The following is a 22,195-nucleotide window of genomic DNA, read 5'->3' as shown; positions in this document are numbered from 1 at the left end:
TTTTTTTTTACCAGCGCTTCCGGTCACTACCAGCCATCTAAATGACACACTATCTATACACTATTTTTGTCGCGAAGTATGTGTACCCCAATGTTTGGCTATTGAATAGGGTCTCGATATCATGCGATAGGTGTATAGACACTGTGTTTTCTACTGCTGCTAATAATAATGATGATTATTATGATGATGATCCACGGTAGGTGGTCAGCAGTGGGCTTTGGGGCAGCAGCAGGTGATCTGGGAAAGTTGGTGCAAACGAACCGATTGTTGTGCAGTCGCGTTCGCGCTGGGAGAGCTGCACAAGATTATTATTATCATTATCTTTGTTATTATTATTATTCGTTATGCTTCCAAACAGTGTAGTAGTATGCTGGTGTTGTATTGTATTGTACGACCGACCCTCGTGGCGGTGAAATGCGATTTACGATCGACGTCAAACGATTATACGCACTCTCCCGATATTATATAGGTATTATTATATTATATAACGGGAGGTTGTTACATTGTTATTATTGTTTGTTCAACTCCAATTGAAATATTATACAGCACCATGCTTCACAAATATAATTAATACAATTAATATTAACCATTATCCCACCTTCTCAACCTAATCCCTAGCTGTTATATACTTATAATTTTATCTTCGTGTAATACAGTTTTTTGGAAAAAAATTAAATTTTGTTACAATGCTGTGCTAAATTATGTTATATATTATAATGTATATACCTAATAATAATATGAAAGAATTAAAATAGAATTTTTTTCTATGGAATGTAATTAATTAACATTTATGACCGTTTTTAAATTAATTAAGCACTATTACTGTGCACCCCGACAGTTGACTTTGTTTTACAATTTTTTAACATTTTAAAAGTAAATAATTACAATTTTGGCATAGAATTTTTGGGCTCAACATATATTAAATTATATATTTCCATAAATCACTAAAAATATTTTTGCGTTTAATTTATGTATAATAGTGGACTGTATATTTAAAATGCTGTTAATTAAGAAATATTTTGTATTTTATCAACAATGAAAGTTATGAAAATGCATAGACCAGTTTGTTGCGTTTTATGTAGCCCGATAATAGAATGCTTATGAATTATATAAATCAGTGTCATTGCATTAAATAGCCAATAGTATTTGAAACAAAATGCTTTTACTGTTCTATGAATAAATTATCAATTTAGTATACTCACACTAAATAACCATGTATCGACTTGTATTATTTACTTAAGTCTTTAAAACTCATAGGTATGCATAACAATCTACATTATGCATAGTTGTAGAGTTTAATCATTAGTTGGATGGTTTTCGTCATTGGTCCTTGGTATAATATAAGAACTTGCTTTAAGTAAAATATATATTCAGCTTTTCATGACGTCGCTCTTTTATTTACATATAACTCTGTTAGTCAGAATAGAGTCGTATTCTTGAGATGTTTTAAGTAGATTAAATTATTAATGTTTGGATCAATACCCCGATTAAACACGTATAAAATGGTACCGTGATAATGCCACGATGAATTATAATTTATATAGTAGCCTTTGAAAACAAGCAACTATTCATGGAAAAATTATTATAGCATAATGCATACAGTAATTGTTGGTTATATTTATTTTATTTTACTAAATTTAGGCTTAGCATTTTAAAAATAACAATACAAATTATTGTTATACAAAATATACGGATTTTTTTTTCGAAAATATTAATTCAAACTACCATATTACTATAATAGTAATATACATTTATTATAAATATCCTCAGAAGTATAGACTGTTAAACCATCTTCATTGAAAATCATTTTTTTTTTTTTATTTAATTATTTATCATTGATCTCAAATGTAATACATTCATTACAAAGACTTTTATAGAGGTACACGTGACATATACTGTACAGTAAAATTACTTTCCCGGGTTTATTTTTGTTTATAAAAATTCAGATTTTGAAGTTATTTTAGTATAATATTTTATTTATACAAACAATGAAGTAATAATCTGTACGTATGTTTAACACGTATTATATCACTTATCATTTTAATTATATTATGTTTAAAAGATATAATAATATGTAAATACTAATACTTGATATCTTTTAAATATTATAAGGTTTATTAAGTGGCGTATTTTATAAGTTATAATGTTAAAATGTTTTAATACAAAAATTGTTTTTTTTGGATGCTCCCATTTTATATTCACTTTAATTGAGGAATAATGCCGATGGCTGTACAAATTTTACTTTTGGAAACATTTTATATACAATCACGTATACGAGTAAACTATACACACAATAACAAAATATATACATATATTATAAATGAATATTATTGATAATAATAATATTTTAGTTGGTTTTATAACTCAATTTCTATTTTGAAATAAGAATAATAAAACGCTATTAAAAATGATTTTTAATGGTCGACCACCGGGAATAATGGCATTGTTTCGCGCTCATTTCAGACTTAAAAAACGATTCAGAGAACATCTTATTTCCTTGCTGTTACATTCCCAGCCTATGTTTTAGCGCATGTTGTTTTTACACTCAAGGCAACAAAACAATATTTTAAAGAATTGTCACAATAAGGGTAGATGACACCGAAGGGGGTTTGTCTGACACGACATCCACTATCCGCCGCTGTTCCTAAAATGTTTTTTTCACGGCACGTTTTCACAGCCACAATCGATGATGGGACTCCGGAATTTTCTGTCGGCCTTCGACGTGACGAGTTGACGTAATCGCATTGAATGAAAAATAAAAGATATATAATAACAAAAATTGCAACAATTTTATAAGAAATATATATAAGAAAAAATAGAGACGAAAAAGAACTACCTTCCACCCATCTACGATGGTATTCTGGCAATATTAACTGGGGCGTGAAAACTTTAGACGCCCCGAACAAAATGCAAATTACAAATGCACTTTTCGCTTCGAAACTCAAATCGGCTTAGACTTGAATTATTTAAAGGGGAAATGTATGACAGTTTTTCAGATGACACTCCGACCAGATTTATTTTCTTGTTTTCAATGAACACCATTCACGTAAATGTCAAAATAACTGTATAACTGAGTTAGTTATTTAAATAAATTTTATAAATATATATATTATTAATTAATTTTGAACACACTCGTCATTTTGCTTTTGATAGTTAATATTTTAATAATAATATTACTTCATTACAGATTTAACGATTACTTATAAAATAATAATTAGGTTCTATTTACTTATTTAAATTTTTTTTTTTGTTTTTAGATTTACCATGTTTAGGTGATTGTGTTCACTTTATACACGCGTGTATACATACTTTTATGTAGGCAATAATATCTAGTGAAAGATATATCTTTAAAATAAATCATTTTTAGTATTTTTTGTATGGATAATAAATACTTCAATTTTCTAACGCATTTTATGATTATTTTTTGAATGGCATATATTTGAATACTTTTTAAACATACTTTCTTGCATTTTTTAGATTTTTTAAGGTCATAAAAATTCTTTTCCTATTTGAATAATTATTTAAAGGTGATTTGTGCGTGTGCGTTGTACAAATATTAGTTATTCAAAATGTTTTGTAAAGTACATTTCTGTCTTAAAACAATAATATAATAGAGAGGAATACTCATGTTCTGCCCTAGGGACGGCACCGCAGCTTCGCGTATATATATAAATATTATATTTATATCGTACGTAGGTATATTGTACTCGCCTTCGGAGATGGAAGGCAAGTGAGTCTAAACGACGACGACGAGATGGTTAAAGATTATACACAATCGAGAGTCTACAAGACGGTCGCTACGGGACCCGACAGGTTACCACCACCGCCTCACGATAATAATATTGGTATAACAATATTATAATAATATAATTGTTGCACTCACCCAGCGGCGGAGTTGTTGTGCTTATTATTTACGACCGCAAAGTCCGCGATAGTTTGTTCCACATTTCTCCTCCTCCACTTCCTTCTCCCTCCAAACGACCTTTTAACCCGTCACCCGTTCTACCATCACCACGGCACTGTAGTTATATATGTACGCATTAAATGTATATGTTTATAGTGTTGTGTTGTCCCTGTGGCCGAATTTACGCATCGCTGCCGAACAATGGTACACACACACGTATATATAGGTATAATATTATAATATCAAACTGCTGTGTTTGTAGTATATATATATATATATATATGTTTGACAAAATGTACACACACACACACACACACACACACACACACACACACACACACACACTTGCATGCATATATTATATTATAGTTGTAAACGGTGTATATTGTTCGTAGACGAGGAGCTACACCCGCTCGTCGGGTATGTGTGTGTGTGTGTGTGTGTGTGTGTGTGTGTGTGTGTGTGTATGTGTGTGTATGTGTGTGTATGTGTGTGTGTGTGTGTTCGTTGGTGTAGGGATATGTGTGTGGGTCGCATCGAGAGGGAGAGAATGCGACCGAGGGATTTATGGGAAGCGCCCGTTATCCGTGCCTCCGCCGCCAGTGGTTACGATGAATACGACGACGACGATGACGCCTAGGCACGATGCGCGGAGAGGTTAGGGTAGATAAAGCCAATATTGGACATGTCGAGAGAGAGCGTGCATTTAATGCATATTCATGCGAACGTTATAATGTTTGATTGGTGGCACAACCATCCCGTTCCTATCCTTACACACGCCATCATTCCATTGCGTTCTCGTACCATTATCAGTCAGTTGTATAGAGCGCACTTCGATTATAATATAAAATAATATAATAATAGGTATTTATATGTTTACTATAATATTTAGTATACCTATTATGATGTATTATTGTACAACAATTGACGTAGACTGATATTATGATTATAATTTACTCTATGATTATGAATCTATTTATGTTAATATTATAATGTTAAACTATAACGACGTGCATATTATTATAATCTCAATATTTATTGAAAATTATAAATATACAGTGGCCTGCGACTACAGTGGTAACAGAGTATGCTAATGCTAAACACGATTGTTAATAATTTGAAAAATTTATTCCATTGATCAATTGTTGTCGTAAAAAGCAATATGTTAGTGGAATTTCAAAATTTAAACTGACGTAGACTGTTTAATAATTGGTTCAATAAATTGTGCAATGTACATACGCCTGTTTAAGAACTACATTCCATTATATGCTTGTCATTTGAGTATTGAGTATAGTCGATTCTATCGTATTTTTCGTTCGGATAACAGGTGAGATGTGCATAAAGTAATAAAAATTATTTTTTTGGAGCAAATCACTTCAATACCATAATCCGATGTAAGATGTGATCTTTAGTATATATTGGTTATATTATACTCTGTCTAATGTCTAGTCCAGTAAGATAATACGCTAATTCTGCGTTTCTCCACGCGACATCCCACCTTAATGGAACTGGTGTTGTGGACTTTAGTAGGACCATCGAGTATTTTATCTATAGTTAGATATAGGTGTAATGCAACGAGTTGGTAATATTAATTAATTATTTATATTCTAAATTATTATTTTATATTTCTTAAAAATGTTTAATGATTTTGGATGATCAATAAATAATAATTCTATGACCCACTGCAAAGCTAATTAGTAAAACATTAATTTTATAAAGTATAACTAAATAATTTACTAAGATAATTTTTTACTTCAAATTTATTTTTATTTCACAAACTTAAAAATGATTATTAATTTTGAATCATTTTTAAATTGTATTTAGTTTTATTTTGCTTATAGTGTTTAGCACTTAAACTAACTAGTATTACATTCATGAAATGCTTCCTAGAATACGCCTAAAGTAAATAATATAATTACCATAAAAGATTAAATTATGCGTGTTTATATATAATAATAATGTCTATACGTCATTATACGTACATAAATAATAACATTTATGTTTCGTGGAAATTATTCAAACGTTTTGTTTTAAATTACTTTTGTAGTATTCATACAATTAAATTCTAAACCTTGCAAATTCATCTCTCGTCAAGTTAATAATATCAAGTGTGACGTTGACTGGCATGCACTTTAGACATACAGATTCTTATAGATAGAAAAAAATTTGTTTTTTAAAATTTAAATTCATTTATTCAAATAGTGATTTAAAAATGTGTCATTTTGTTACGAATTAAATGTAATATACGTATACATAAAATTTAAGAAAGTGTATTCCAACAACAAAATGCATGACATTATTTTACTTTCCAACTTTTTTCCATTCAAAACTCAATGGAAAAAGACGATTCAGCTTAAGTTGATACCGTTTACGGTATTTTTAAAAATGGTTTATCGATATTTTACACTTTCTATCAACTTAAAGATCACAATTGTAATCATACCGTAGAATACTAATTCGGGGACACAAAGATAGATAACCTATATGTGTGTTTTATATCAACTTAGTTAATATATTCTTAGATTTAAAACTGTCTAAAAGAAATAATTTGTTTTGATAAATATTATTATTTTTATTTAACGAATATAATATAATTAAATTCTGAAAAGAGCGATGAATGTATTGGTTTTCAAATTATATGTGTGTCTGAAGACATTTTTAAATCAGAAAATAAAATTTAATCTTTAATAGTAATAATAGTTTTTAGTAGTAAATTGAATCTAATTTGTATTTTAGTGATAAAAACTGAAAAGTAAAATATTACACTTTTTACAATTTTTTACATACTATTCTACTGTATGTTCGTATTGACTTATAAGTTAATATTAATGATATTTTATGATTAAATATTATGATAAATATAATATTAGGTGAAATATTTTTAGCGAAATCTAGGTCAACTTGCAATATTCCTAATTTAAAAACAAATTGCTTTATACGTAGAAAATAAAATATATGTTGATGAACTATAAAATATCCTGAAGAATATAGACTGGTATATTGTTTCTATTTTGAATTGTTTATTTTACGTTTCATTGAATTTAAATTTAACATAATATCTGTTATAGTATCCTATCATAATATCATTCAATGACGAGGTACACTTAAAACACTCACTAAATATCGGAGCGATTTTCCCAGTTTTTACACGTACATATTAAAAAATAAATAAAGTTCATATTAATAAATTAATATAAAATTACCTACCTTCATACATACACAAACATTACATTATTATGCATTACAAATAAATGTTTAATTTTTTTTTTATTAACATGTATATAAAATGCATTTTTGTTTCTAAGTTTTTACTAAGTTGAATGAAAAGATCTATTTCAATGTAAGTGATAAATAAATTCAGGTTTCTTTAAAAGTAAGGATGGATGTTAAAATAAACCTAAAAGAACAAAACAAAAAACACTATAAATCACCGATATTGAGGAGTAAGAACAGTGTGCCGAGATAAAATACCGTAATCTTAAAATTTATGAACCTCTTGTCCCTAAAATAATAATTATATAACTTTTGAAAACATTTGTTTTGTTGATGTTCTATACAATTTAAATTGGAATAGAAAGCTATTTTTTAATTTAAAATCTTAAAATATGACACTTTAATATTCTACATATAAAGTATTATATATAATATACATTTATAAATATATTATATATTATATACATGTATATATATTGTTAGAAATAATATTTCTTATTATAATATAGTGGATATTAAATTATTGCTATTACTCCTTATTACGTTATTATATGAAATTGTATTTGTAAATAAATGCTTATAGTATAAACAATAAACCATTTTGAAATTTTATATTTAAAAAAAAAATAATTTTCAACCATACTTATAATTGCCATGTTACTGAAGAGCGTACACTTTTTTATATTTTCAGAAATGTTTTTCATTGAATAATTTGATAGTTTCACAAAATATTGTAGCATTAATTATATACTTGAAATACTAAAACTGAACCTCATATAAATTAATAATAATTTCGATTCATATACTAAATATATTATATATATATAATTTGTGCAGGTTTGCATATTGTATACTCTGAGTTCCACATTGAATAAAAAAAAAATGATAAAAAAAAGTCATATAAGTCAATCCTGTTAAAAAAATATGGTACTAGAATTTTTCATATTACTGATTTATGTATAATTTTTATAAATATTTCTTTTCATTAATTAATAGGCTTCAAAATATTAAAAAACACAAAAATAATAAATACAGCAGCAATATTTTAAACGCATTCTGGTTTATTTTGTTTTATTTAAATTTATGTTTTAATATTATATGATAATGCATATCGCTTTTTTTTTTTGTTGAACCGTTTGGTTTACAACATATAACTTAGTTTTTCATTATTTTTTATCCTCTGCTAGTTGTTTTAGTTTAGTATAGGTATATGTATGTCACGGTAGTCCGGCTAGCAGTCTTTGTTTTTCTTTAGCTCTTTCAGTTATTTTATCATATATTGTTTATTTAGCTTCTTATATTATAACACCATTTTTAAGAGAATTAAAATGTATATAAGAAAAATTTCAATACATAATAATAAACAGTACATTTGCATGTGTATAAAATCAAAATGAATTTTTGAGTTCACCACTATATTGTACTTACCCATGAAAAATATTTTATTTAAGTGATATTTCACAAAAGCAAGAATAGATAATATTCTAAAACACTAATGTTAGGTTTTAATGAAAAATATATATTATGTAATTTATTTATAATAAATATAACGGACAAAATTTCCTTTTAAAAATAGTATTAATAACATAAAATATATATAATGACGATGATAATGGATAATAAAAATAACTAGAATTTAATAATGTTAAATAAAACAATTTATAAACAAAATATAGTTATCTATATAAATTATTAAGATAATTTAAAGCATTAGTTTTGAAAGACTGTCGAGATATATTAAAAAAATCAAGTCAAAGTAATATACATGCATGTTTTTATTGTTCACTTAATGTTATGTTTTATACAAATGAAGTTAACCCACCCGAGTACTGACTAATGAGTTTTATAACGAGGGTAACTAGCGTGATATTGAAAGTTTGTAATTGGGTAAAAATAATTATAAACTTTAGGTTCTATCCGAAGCGTATAGTCATTACACATGAGGGTTTTCGACCGTTAATCATGTAATTTAAGGCAGTCCGCATAAACGCCATAATCATACTTAGGCATACTAATGTTTTATCGATTTAACGAAGGTTTTTATGTCGACCCGAATATTAATAATAATTATAAACTCCCAGACACCAGTTATTATGATATCGTTTCATATAATTATTATATTTTTAAATGATAAAAATTACAAATGTTACCCGAAACGATGTTTATGATTTCCCTCTACACATACACAACACAATACACCTGGATGCATATTAATATATAAAAACACATGAAAAACATAAATAATTGTGTTTAATTATATGTATTTGTTGTACAGATTGTGTATAATTCACTTAATAAATAATCATTATTATTTACTGTATAATAATATAATAACAGAATTCTACACCTATGCGTATGATCGCCACGCCTCCAATAATAAGGCTGTCGCAAATAACTAACCAAAGTCTGTTTGTTAAAATAATTGTATTTTAAAAATATTTTTTCAATAAAAACTCTGAGTTTGCAATGAAATAGCTTGTGAGTTTCCCGTATGGTATAAACTACAGTTTCAGTCATTTCCGTCATGCGTCTAGGCTTATCGACAATTAAAAACATACACTTTTTCTGCAAGTATGGATTATGACAGCACTGAAAAACAGTTGTTTTTAATTCGTTTTTACCATCAAAAAAATAAGCGTTTAACTCGTTTAAGAGCTCTGTGCACGATATAATCTTATGAAACGTCCGCCGCGTCTTTCCCTCTTTCAATGTCTATAGCAGCTACGGTGAATCAACGAAATTAACGTCTATTATATGTATATATATGCATTAAACATAATACAGTATAATATATATACATATCTATTCGTGTGTATGCTCAAGCGAATAAACCAATTTTAGCCTAAATCGGCTATAATGCTTTTGAGGGTCGTTGTTACTCGTTTCTACTAATTGCAACAGTACGGCTGTTGCTATATATTGCTGATTTTCGATGGTCACTTTGTTTACTGATTTAAATAAATTGTATACATATAAATTATAGAGTAAAACAGTTGTCCGTGTGTGTGTACTATACTTGTATTTTATGTTACCAATACTGACGATTTTAAGCCTTATTATTTACAACTGATATGTAAGTATAATAATATATTGAAACATACCAAAGTATAAATTGTGTAAATAATAGATTTAATTAATTTCAAAAATATAACTTAATTCTTCTTTGTTTCCGGCTTATTTAATATTGCATTTAAACATACTGTAAAATATAATATTTCAGAAATAATACGTGGTTTTTACCAATTTGCAGACCTAATAAAAAAATATCATTGTGGTCCAAAAATATAACATTTTTTTTAATTAACTTACTTTGTGTTCCTAAATTTAAAATTTATTTTACCTTTAAAACTAGATAAATACTTCTTTTTATATAACATAATGCATGTATAATTATTTTGGATTATATAGGTATGCAACATATTTTTATATTTTGATCAGATCTTAATAAATTTTACAAACGTTTTTATTAACGTTTTCTACCTTTAAAGTATTATAAATACCAAATACATCATTCATATGAACTTGTATACAGTAATGGTCGGACTTTATCGAAATTCCGTGGCTAAAGTGAAATTTCTAAAAGTCTTAAATTAAATTACAATCAAAAGAAAACAAAAATATATCCTGTCTCTCATCTTCAGTTTTATAAGCCCGTGTAATCTCAGGGTGCAGGAGGCAAGACCCTAATTTGTCTCTCAACTTACTGACATAGCTTATTACATTTTAAATAGACCTATTTATTTATCCTCTTTATACTACTTTCACTCGTAACTTATTTTTAATAATTAACCGTTTTACTAAAATTTCTAACTTTGTGTTTATTTATTTTTATTTATTGTTTCTTTATATTAGTCATCATAATTAAACATAATTATATACTTGTAATTATTTAAATATATAAACATTATAAACTGCATAAGTGTATAATGTTTAAAATAACTATAAAAAAAAGCTAAAGAATTAATTTATAAAGTATATATTATTTTCACAAAATGCTCATTCGTACAACCAGCTCTCAGTAGTTGTATTAGAAGCATGAATTCAGTCGATTTAAACGTTATATTGAGTTTTCCCCTCTACGAAACAAATTGGTCGTCTGACGTTTTTCCCAGTGCAGGATAATGTATAATTATATAATGTTCGTTAACCGCACCGACGATCACCAACTGTGATGCGGTCCTCAGACCTAGCTGGATTCCCTTTTCTACTGTCGACATCGGTCGTAGAGTTAACGACGGTATGTCATCATAATGCTGGCTAGTGGCGCGTCTTGGATGGTGTCAGTTACAGCAGCCAGTGGGGGCGGATTATTGTCATGGCGTGGTCGGCACGTTATTATGGTCGGCGAGCCAATTAAGCCAATTTGGCTCTCGGACGGACAATCAGACTAATTTTCGGTGACAATACTCGGATCATCCCGTAATGAAATCCTGTGAATTCCTCAGACGTAGTATAGTCCCACAGGCGTGAATGGGCAGGATGGTTTGAGTGGAAGGGTTTTCGGTTCCGGTCAACTAATACTCCCGATCGGTTTTGACACAAAGTCCCCAAGTCCTGCAGCGTTAACGTCGTTCATGGTCTACTATCGTTCGCCTTTTATTCACGATAGAAACCGTTAATATTTGATTTTGTCAATGCAACAGTGGCAAAATAGGTATTCTATCTTCCAAACCGTATCCCAATATATTGCTGAATGGATTTGGTTCATTAATTCCCGATGCCTAGAGGAGAGGAGAAAACCAACAGCAGTCTAATATTTTGTATTATATATATATATATATAAAGTATGGTGCATTATATATTATTATTACTATATTATTACTATATATATATGGGAGTACTGCACCGGTTCATTTCCGGTTCGTCGGCAATCAACTCTCGGCCCGTTGTCACCACCTATATACCATCGCCGCCGGCATCCGAGTCCAACGGCAGCAGTTGCCCGGACCCCTTTTGCGTGCGACATTACGTCCATCCAACCGGCGAATCGGTTATTATTATTATTATTTCCGCTCGTGCTTACTCTCCTACTATAATTTTCCTACTCTTATATATATTACACTGTCAAGTAGTTCTGTGTACTACCTATGTACTTGAATCCAATGGCCGAAGAGACTGAAACATCGTCCAACGTAATTTTCTCCCATTTACGAGTAATTTCCAATATCCGAGTTTCTCATTCGTGTTTTTCACGCGTGCACTATAGATACATCTCGCCGTCAGATTCGCTTCAGTGAAGCGCACTTTTTTTCCTACTATATACATAAAAACAATTAAAATTTTATATTTTCCAATATCACAAAATAATATTTTTCACTTGTGTTAACGTTCATACACACGTATTTGAGTTCAGAATATATATAACATATTAATCATAATATAATCTTCTAACTTATTGTTATGGGTTGTAGAACTAGAACGAGCTTTCTTTGGTTCTGTTCGTAAAACCCAAACACACCATGAGTTTCTAAATCATTTATCAACAATTTATATTGTAGTTATGTAGGTATACATCATAATATATGTGTATTGTTTGTAGCACTAAACTCCCTTCATCGGTTATGTTTAAAAGTTATTTACCAACTTTGTCAATTACAACTTATTTTTTAAAATTTAAATATATGTTAATAAGTTGCATATTATTTAGAGTTAAACTATATTATAATACGTTACGTTGATTTCTCATAGTGAAATAGCTACTAATAATATATTTTAATTGTTTTTAAAAGTTATTTGATATTTTTTTAATTTAAAAAAAAATTACAAAATATATTTTTATTTTTTTAACCTATTTAACATAATATTAAAAAATATCAAATCATTATTTTGACGTACTTGTGTCACATTGGTAAATGAAGTAATGCACAGATTATTTTTATTTAGAATTTGTTGATAGTGAGATGTGTATGAAAGATTACATGTAATACTGATCACGTGTGGTGCAAAAATATTTATTTTTTCCTCTTTTGTCTTTTATAATTGCAAGAGCTTGACGTAAATTATTAGTCCTGGTGTATGCGCATTATTGTAACAGTGATGTTGGATAATATATATATATATATATATATATAATATAAATTGTATATATAATGAATGCGAATATCAAGTGACCAAAATGGGTCGGTAGAAAACGCCTATTTGAGTTTTGAAGTACGATATGGGTAGGCGGGTGAGAAGAATTAGGGCAGAGTGGTGAGAGTGGCTCGGGCCGGTCGTTTTAAAGCATTAGCATTTGAAAGAGGAAGTCTGGCAATAGTGGCGCAGCGGAGGCATACACGTATATACGCGCATACAACGTCAGCGTACGCATACGCATTTTGATGAAAAACCCCGCAGTGCACCGGAAAGCTCTTCTATACTATATACTACGCAAATATATAACTACACACACACATAGGTTGTGCACACACTCTTAACTTTATGTATGTATGTCTATATTTATTATTTATATAAAACATATACATTTCTAGTACGTCGCCTCGGGGAGTACTCGGAATTCTCGCGGGCTTTCGTGGACAATTGAAATAAGTCAATTGAATTGTAAAAATAAAAAAATAAAACCATTATCGTAGTACATTGCGTTGAGTATAGGTGCTTAGGTGAACTAGGTAGATTTTCCGGATAGTGTTGTTTGTAGTAGTGTGTGGAGAGGTGGGGGTATCGTATACCAATCGAATAAACTGGTCAATTTGATGTCGTTATACTGCTGGTAGTTTTTTTTCTATAATCATGTATTATAATTTAAAATATAAACGTGCTTGGTGTACGTATTTTGTCTGTCATAGCTGAAGGTATAGTCAATACTCCACTCACGTTTCGTCTATATTTCGTTACGTTTCTATCTATGTTAAAATACCTAATATTTTTATTATTATCATTTTCAATCTGTTTTGTTTCAATATTGATGTAAAAGTAGTATTGTACTTATTTGTTCACTCACAATTAAACGATCGTATATTATTATGAAACTATAATGTAAATTTCTTTAATTCTATATGATAATCAATTCAATGCACTACATCTCCAAACTCATATATACTATTTTCTCCTGTAATTATATGCAAGTTTTTATCATTTACATTTTGTACATACATCGTATATTATAATATATGTGTATATTATAACCAATCGTATCGGAGAACAATGCAAAAGTCGATTACTTCATTCTCAAAATTTAAATATTTTATCAAACAAACAATGAATTATTCATTTGATGAAATGAAAAACTTTTGTGTTTCCCCTAGTGACCGATCAATGATATTAATTTTGCTTTATAAATCTTTAAATCGTCTTAAGAATTTACCATATCTTTTCTATGTATTCAAAATCCATGATAATAACAGTATACCTATCTACTAAGTTGTAAAAAAAACTTAAAAAATTAAAGCATTTTTTTTTTTAAGTATCATTTTAAATGCTATAATTAATTTTTAATTCGTACTAGGTGCCTTACCTTCTCTTTTCTATACAAATTCACTCCATTGATTTTGCAAACCCTTTGAATGTTTTATCTAAGATGCTTATAGGTATAATTGTGTATTTTAATATGAAAAAATAATTTTATTTTATTTTCATTTTTTTTTTTATTTGAGTTACTATTGCAATTATTATAAACCACAAAATAATATTTTAAACAATTTACTTATATTATAATAGAAATAATATATTACGATATTTTTATATTGTACTCGAACGATTGTTAGCATTTTTCGTACATATCTTTAATGAACCTAGTTATTATTTAAAATGCACGGCTTAACAATTTTGACATAGTCGGATGTAGTTTTGTTCCTAATATGTTTTATTAAAATATGTATTCTGTGTGATACATGTTATTATATTTTTGAAATATTGGAATGTTTGAGTTTTTTAAAAATTGATCCACGGCAATGGGACAATAATGTAATAAAATTGCCTATTCAAGACGCCGTATTACCATAATATTGTATTATTTAGTCAAACAATAACATACTGAAATAGTTACATATTGTTATGCTAATGTTAGGTTAATTTAATACATAAGTTTTCAGTGTTTTTTACAAATTAATTAAATATTTTTAGATACAATAAAATAAAAATCAAACGTAATAAAATGTTCTATTGTTTCTAGTTTTGACACTTTTTTTGCCATATCTCCAAACTGAATGCACATTATAATGAATACTGCGCTTTTGATTATTATTATACAGTCTGCGATCAGACATGGAAGAAGAGAGTATATATGAAAATTAGACATTGTGCTTGTATTGGACAGCTAGTGTGTGGTGCATAGTGCATATATATATATATAATATACACATTACACATTCATTATATATATAAATATAAAATAAAATGTATTGAAGACTCTTCTGAGCAAGCGTTGAAGTAAGGGAGGAATGTGAAACGCTGAACTTACTTTTTATATCATCGTCTCCCTGTACTATCCAATGACGGTATAATGACTATCTGAATAATGTATTTTACAAGGGCATTCGGTGAATCCTTGCGAGTGAATAAAGAAAATTTATGTAACCCAACGGTGAGGCCATAGTTTTTTTTTTTTTTTTTTACTTGAATGTCTATATTCTATATATAATATCTATTTTACAATATATTGTGTTTGAACTTAGAACTCCTATCGTTTCTTCACCTCACTTGTGATAAGATAATAATAATAATAATAAGAAGAAGAAGAAAATTGTGGCAATAAACCAAAAGACAATTGGTATAGCCTTCTGGAATTAATTTAATACAATTGTCTGGAATTTAACGTTTTCATAACGTTTTTATGTAGCTAATCCATTTTTTATTTAAATGGATAACAATGTGTCAGATAAGAGCAATAATATCAAAACGTCCCTTGCTTATTTCCATTTAAGTGTTATTAATTTCATAGATAAATATCATTTTCGTCATTAATTTAAATAGTATTGAAAATATTTAGTTTATTTAAAATTGTACTTACACTATAATTTTTATTTTTTTGTATATTTTTATTTATATATTTTAATGTGATTACACCTACTAATTTTATTTTATTTAAACAAAGAGATTTGTTGTTTATTAAACATTTAAAATAAATTATTGATGGTTTAAACAATCATAGGTTTATTCAGTTTATTGATATGATTTGTCCTTAAATACTAACCATAAAATAATTTATAATTTAACTTAAAAAAAGAATAACAACTTTTAATTTATATATATTATTATATACGATTAATAATTATCTATTTATAATTATATTCTACGTGTTCAAAATCATAGTTGACTGGAAATTGTAATTTTAGTACTTTAAACAAATAATGAAAAACCTTATATTGTTTGTAGTCAAACGTTATAGCATTACACCATGTAGGTATGTTTATTATATTATTGTCATTATTGACTTATTTTGTATTTTGTTTGCACGCTTCTCTCGTCATGATTTGTGTAGAAATCGTATACCACTCCATCTTTAAGTCGAATAATAGGAAGTATTTAAGAAGGTTGGCTTTTCGAGGAAAGTAATACTGTTAAACATTTATTTTAAAAACAAATATTTAATATTATAAAAAAAAACCAATAAGTACATTGCTGCTTCTTTTGATTAAAAAAAAAAATGATTTTAATTCAAATAAACATAAGATAAATCACAATTGTTCTATAAATAACATAATATATATATATATATGTCTACATTTTGTAGGTAATTTAAAAGTCGATCTCGCAGGTTTATTTTTAAAATATATTCACGTCCGACGAATATACTAACATTTTATCATTACATATTAAAATAAATAAATAAAAAAATCCATAAAGCTTAACATTTTGAATCCGATGTTTATCTCAAATTTTAATCAAAAACGAATTGTGTTAAAACACGATTTCTATAAATCAAGTAAAAAAAAAATGAAAGATAAGTAAACGAAAAAAATCGAGTCTATAATTTAATCAAAAACTAGGTATAAATGGACACAAATATCTTAAAATTTAATTTTATGCATTATATTATATTATTATGAATAATATACAGTGGGTCAAATATTTGGTAAAACCAGTATGGATAATATTTTTTTTATACATTTACGAAACAGGGTATTTCATTTTATATCGCTTACGACGATGACGGCGGAAAAACGGCATATAATAATAATAATAGTCTTATTTTTTCCTCTCTCGATCGGCCAACGTATATGATATATTATAATATTCTCTTAATATATTGATAAATCACCATGGTTATTTTATATATATTATATTATTCATCGTCGGTCCCAGTCGTCGTCGTCTCTCCCCCCCCCCCAAATCCCCGTACACGGCTCCGTATTAACGTCTATTATACATACACTCATATATATATATATATATATATTTATATATATGTACGAGTGAAATACCTGCACGGTGTATTCGTATACGATGAGAAGGGCGTGTCATCGTTCTCGGTTATGTCGGTGTGGTGGAGTGGTAGGGTGTGAAAAGGGTGTACAAGGGACGATTTATCAGCGAGATAGAATTCGAAGCCGAAAACCATTAGAATCAATCAAAAGTATACACAGTCGTAGTGCCGTAGTGTACGGGGTGGGCGGCAGTGGAGCACAGAAGTACACACTCTCCTGCAAAACCCTCAGTACGATTTTCTGTGGTGGATTGGTGGCGGAGACGGTGGCGTAGGAAGAGGGGGGCAGGCTCGAAAGCGATCAAACACGTCTGCGGGCAAAACTGTCTCACCGCGAAAACGTCGAGCGTTCGACGGCGCGTGTGCTCTTTCGCGATGTGACGGCAAGCGGCACGAACTCACACACACCCGCATCCGCGCACATATACATACAAATTTTGTACGGAAAGGTGGGTCGGCGCGGGTGGAAAGAGATGCGTGTGCACGCGTATATACACCGAACTCGAAACGGACGGCCGACAATTATTCATCGCGCGGCGGCGGTTTAAGGGTGTTTCGGGCGCATTGCCGCGCGCGCGTCACCTGTCCCGCTAGCGCCAAACCAAATGTGTTTCTCTTGTCGTTCGCGTTCCGAGTGCATTAACGCACACGTACTCGCACACGCACGTCGACACCGCGGGCATCACTTCGATCTGGGCCGCCGATCGCGCTCGCTGACGGATATACCGAAAGCGTACATTCGGCGGCGAGAGCGGTGGAAAGGGTTGTTATCCGTCCGCTGCGAGTCTGCGACTGTGACAACAGCGGTGGCGTGACGTATTGATTGTTCAATTTTACACTACACCACCCGCCCTGTCCAGTGCCAATAACATATTATTATATTATGTGACTATACCGCCGAATCGATATATAGGTACCAACCTACCTACACCTAGTTACTTATATTATGTATTGATTACGTGTCGCGATGACAAGATAGTCGATTGTCGTACATCATTCGTCTATTATAATACTATATTGCCTATACTCTGCCGTAATCAGGTGTATAGGTACATATATTGTTAACGCGTATATCGTTACGTTCACGGTGATCGTATACGGTATAATGTCGAGCCGGTTCCGAGTTGTATTATACGTGATTGTCCATTTAATGTAACACTAATGTTTTCGAAAATATTTCTAAATTATATTTTTACCATTTTATTTTACTTTTTTAAATGACAGTTTATTTAATCATGACACAAAATATTGTTTGGAGTCAAATTATTATCAAGTAGTCTATTAGTTATAAATAATTATTTAAAGTTTTGATGAGCGAAATAGTGGACCCACATTACCACTTCTGTTACCCGTGTGCCAATTCGCCCCGCTCATCAAACTTCAAATACTAGTAACTCATAAACTACTCATCAAAATTCAATTTTTATACATTCAAATATTTCGAAATATATTCTACTTTGAATTAAGTAGCTTGATATGCGCTTATTTTTATTAAAAAAAAAAAAAAATCAAACTTAAAAAAATTGTAACAATAACAAATATTAAAAAAATAATATAGGTAATATATTATATTAACCTAAAAACATTAAAATTATATAATTATACATTTGTATTCATTAAACATTTAAACTCCCTTTCCTATGATTTTTTTTTCCCCAGTTCTATATTCTATTAATGAATAACATAATACAGTTATACAGCAATCTATTATTTAAGTGGTAAAAGTTTTCATTCGATTTATTTTAATAATATAATATTACTAGACTACGGAAATTTAAAGTAAATTTATTTTATATTATACGAATCTAGTGCTGAAACCATAGCGCTCGTGTACTCCTCCTTAATCGGTTATACAGAAACTTTATATTGGATGTAAAAAAACTCGTTTTTCTTGTATACGGTCTACACTTAGGTTAAATGTGAGATGAAATTTTATTTTCTGTGTCGAGCACCCTACTGAGCACATCTAAAAACTTTAAAAACCGTAGGTAGTATGTACAATATTCCTCAGTTTTGTTGAATCGTACGGTATAATATGTAAATGCATGTAAACCTTATGATAGGGTGGTAGTAGAAGTGGGAAATATATTCTAATATCCAAAACGAAAACATTACGACCAAAAGCCATCATGCTTAAAATTGAATTTTTTATCACAATTTAAACATAACTAAATAGAAATGTATATTTATAGCTTTGTTATTATTTATTTATATTTCTATGTGTTCACTTATATAGATCATCTTCATCAAATCACGAGTTTTTAAATATATTGAATTTTTAATAATATTATTGATTAATTCATGTAATTAAACTAAATGATACACATCAATTACGTACAATAATACGTTTCAACCACAATCAAATTAATGAAAGATCGAAATATTTCAGCACATTACTTATATGCCTTTTATGGAGTGGGAAATAACTATAGTTTGTGTAACGTCAACCCTCGTATCGAGCTATCAAATACTCTATGGAATTTTTGACACATTCATTTTTCGATTATACAAAAGTAATTTTATTGATTCGTAGAATTAACTTTTATCCAACTGTAGTTGAACCATTTATATAGAGATATGTTTAATAAAATTATAAAAATATCAATAAATTAGAATTTAAAGTGCAAACTTTTATAACTTTTTCAAATTAAAGCAACAAATCAAACATAATGAAAATTCAATTTTTATGTTATTAAAAGTAAAAAAATCAACATGCAATATGATATTATTTGGTGTAATATCATTAACTAGTTTGAAATTTAAATGTTACTTCATCCTACACCTTGATTTATTAAACATAATATATTTTATCTTTCTCACTGTTTATACATTTTATATTATCGTAATAATTATTTTATCCGAGTGAGATGAATTATTTAATAGTTTTATTATTAATAAATTAATATAATATGTATATTATTATACGCAATACGTGCATTTGCATAATAACATAAATAAAAATCGTATTTTTATCATTGTTTTTAACGTTGAATATAGTAATTTATAATTTTATAAACCATAATAATATATATTTAATAAAATCGATTACCACTGGACTATCTGACGGGGTTATACACCCCATATGGTTGACCATAAGAACGCAATATAGATTCGAAATTTTTATTCATCGAAATTTTTTCTTTTCCTTTTTTTTCGAGTTACCTTCTTCGGTGGTTTTGGGTCGGGAACACGTATTCAAAAATCCCTGAGGGTCGTGAACCGAATATAATTCGCTTTGTTCACTGGTCGCCGTTTGACCGTTGTCCCAGTCATTGTTTGAAATATTATTTACGCGAGTATAAAACAGCTACGAAAAATAAAAACTAGCACATACAGTCCCACAATACACGTATACATGAATGTACAATATATTCTATATTATATACACTGTTTTATATGCTGCGTCATATTGATGTTATTCTCATAAAATACTGTTCGTAACTCGGTGTGTGTGTATGTGTTTAATCTTGCGTTAAAAATATCGTCGGGCTCATCGGTGGTTCGGTGCATATAGTATATAGGTTATAAGAGAGCGCGTTTTGTGAGTGCATGGTTTGTATGTATGAGTTGGGGTGCGCGTATGTAGGGAAATTTCCTGGTCACAATCGATTTGCAAAAAAAAGTAAATAAATATATGTATATAATATATAACCCCTTTCTACCGTCATGATCAAATCCACCTCGTCGCCAATTTTTTCCTCTGCGAAAGAAAATATATATATATATATATGTATAAATAGGGTTGTCGGGTTAGTAGACGGAAAATGTATATATGTATAATAAATAATATAAAGTGGAAAAATTCTGCATCGGTACGCACGCCGATGAGGCATTGAGTTCGCTCTGCCGAGCGTACGGATTTCCCGTCCCGTTCGATTCCCGGTGCGATGTGATCTAAATAATAAACGGGTCCACATTACCATAATATTGACCTAGGTGGCGGCGGCAGGAGGAATGATATTCACTCGGTGCCGTGTATGCAATATGTGTGTACGCTGAGCAGTATGTGATGTAAATAATATTATTATATATAAAATATATTATGTGGGGTGGTTCAGCAGCATGCGTTTGGCTATCGAGGTTTGTGGGTGGTGTACTATGATAGCGGGGCATAGGAAGAGGATAATGAAATTTAAAATGTAGTAATAATAAAAAAATAACGAACTTAGTATTATACAAGTATTATTGTTGCTATTATTATTATAACATTATTGTAATTATGACGTGTACAATAAAATATATCATAGACATATCTATATAGGCACGAGTATACTATTACTTATATTACTACCACTATTATACACATTTTATCATAATGAGAAGTTCTAAGTCATACGACTTTCCGGGCAAAATACAAAACTAAATTGTTTTTTGTTTTTTTTTTTATATAAATAAAAATCTTTAAATAAAACCATTGTTGTGAGCATAGTTGTGATTGTACGTTATAAATGGGGTTTCAGCCGTGTTGCTGTAGCTGATCAGACCGCTGGAAACGAAAACGAGCTGAAATATGTGTCAAGGTAGGAAACATATTAACGGAATAGGTTTTTGGAGTGTGTTTTGTGATTATTACGACACCGGGAAATTCAATTAGCTATGCCATTAATACGAAAAATATAGAAAAACCGATCATTTTACATACCAAACGTAATAATTTATATTATAAATGGATAACAAATTATAATATATAATATGCGTGTATATACACATCTTAA

General features: G+C 29.2%; 1 protein-coding gene across 8 annotated transcripts in view; it reads left to right on the top strand.

The window, feature by feature from the left end:
* The window catches only part of LOC113554786 (RNA-binding protein Musashi homolog Rbp6), a 377,023-nt gene that overhangs the window by 194,018 nt on the left and 160,810 nt on the right, over window positions 1-22,195 (top strand). For 6 of the 8 annotated variants that reach the window (XM_026958764.1, XM_026958763.1, XM_026958761.1 and 3 more), the window contains exon 4: window positions 21,941-22,000. The exons of the other annotated variants lie outside the window; for them this stretch is intronic. In XM_026958764.1, the coding sequence (XP_026814565.1) occupies window positions 21,941-22,000 (60 nt within the window). The remainder of the gene's footprint in view (window positions 1-21,940; window positions 22,001-22,195) is intronic. 8 annotated transcript variants of the gene reach the window in all.

This window comes from Rhopalosiphum maidis, chromosome 2, assembly GCF_003676215.2.
Source record: "Rhopalosiphum maidis isolate BTI-1 chromosome 2, ASM367621v3, whole genome shotgun sequence".
Classification (NCBI taxonomy): Eukaryota; Metazoa; Arthropoda; class Insecta; order Hemiptera; family Aphididae; genus Rhopalosiphum; species Rhopalosiphum maidis.
This window is presented reverse-complemented; position numbering and strand designations above follow the sequence as displayed.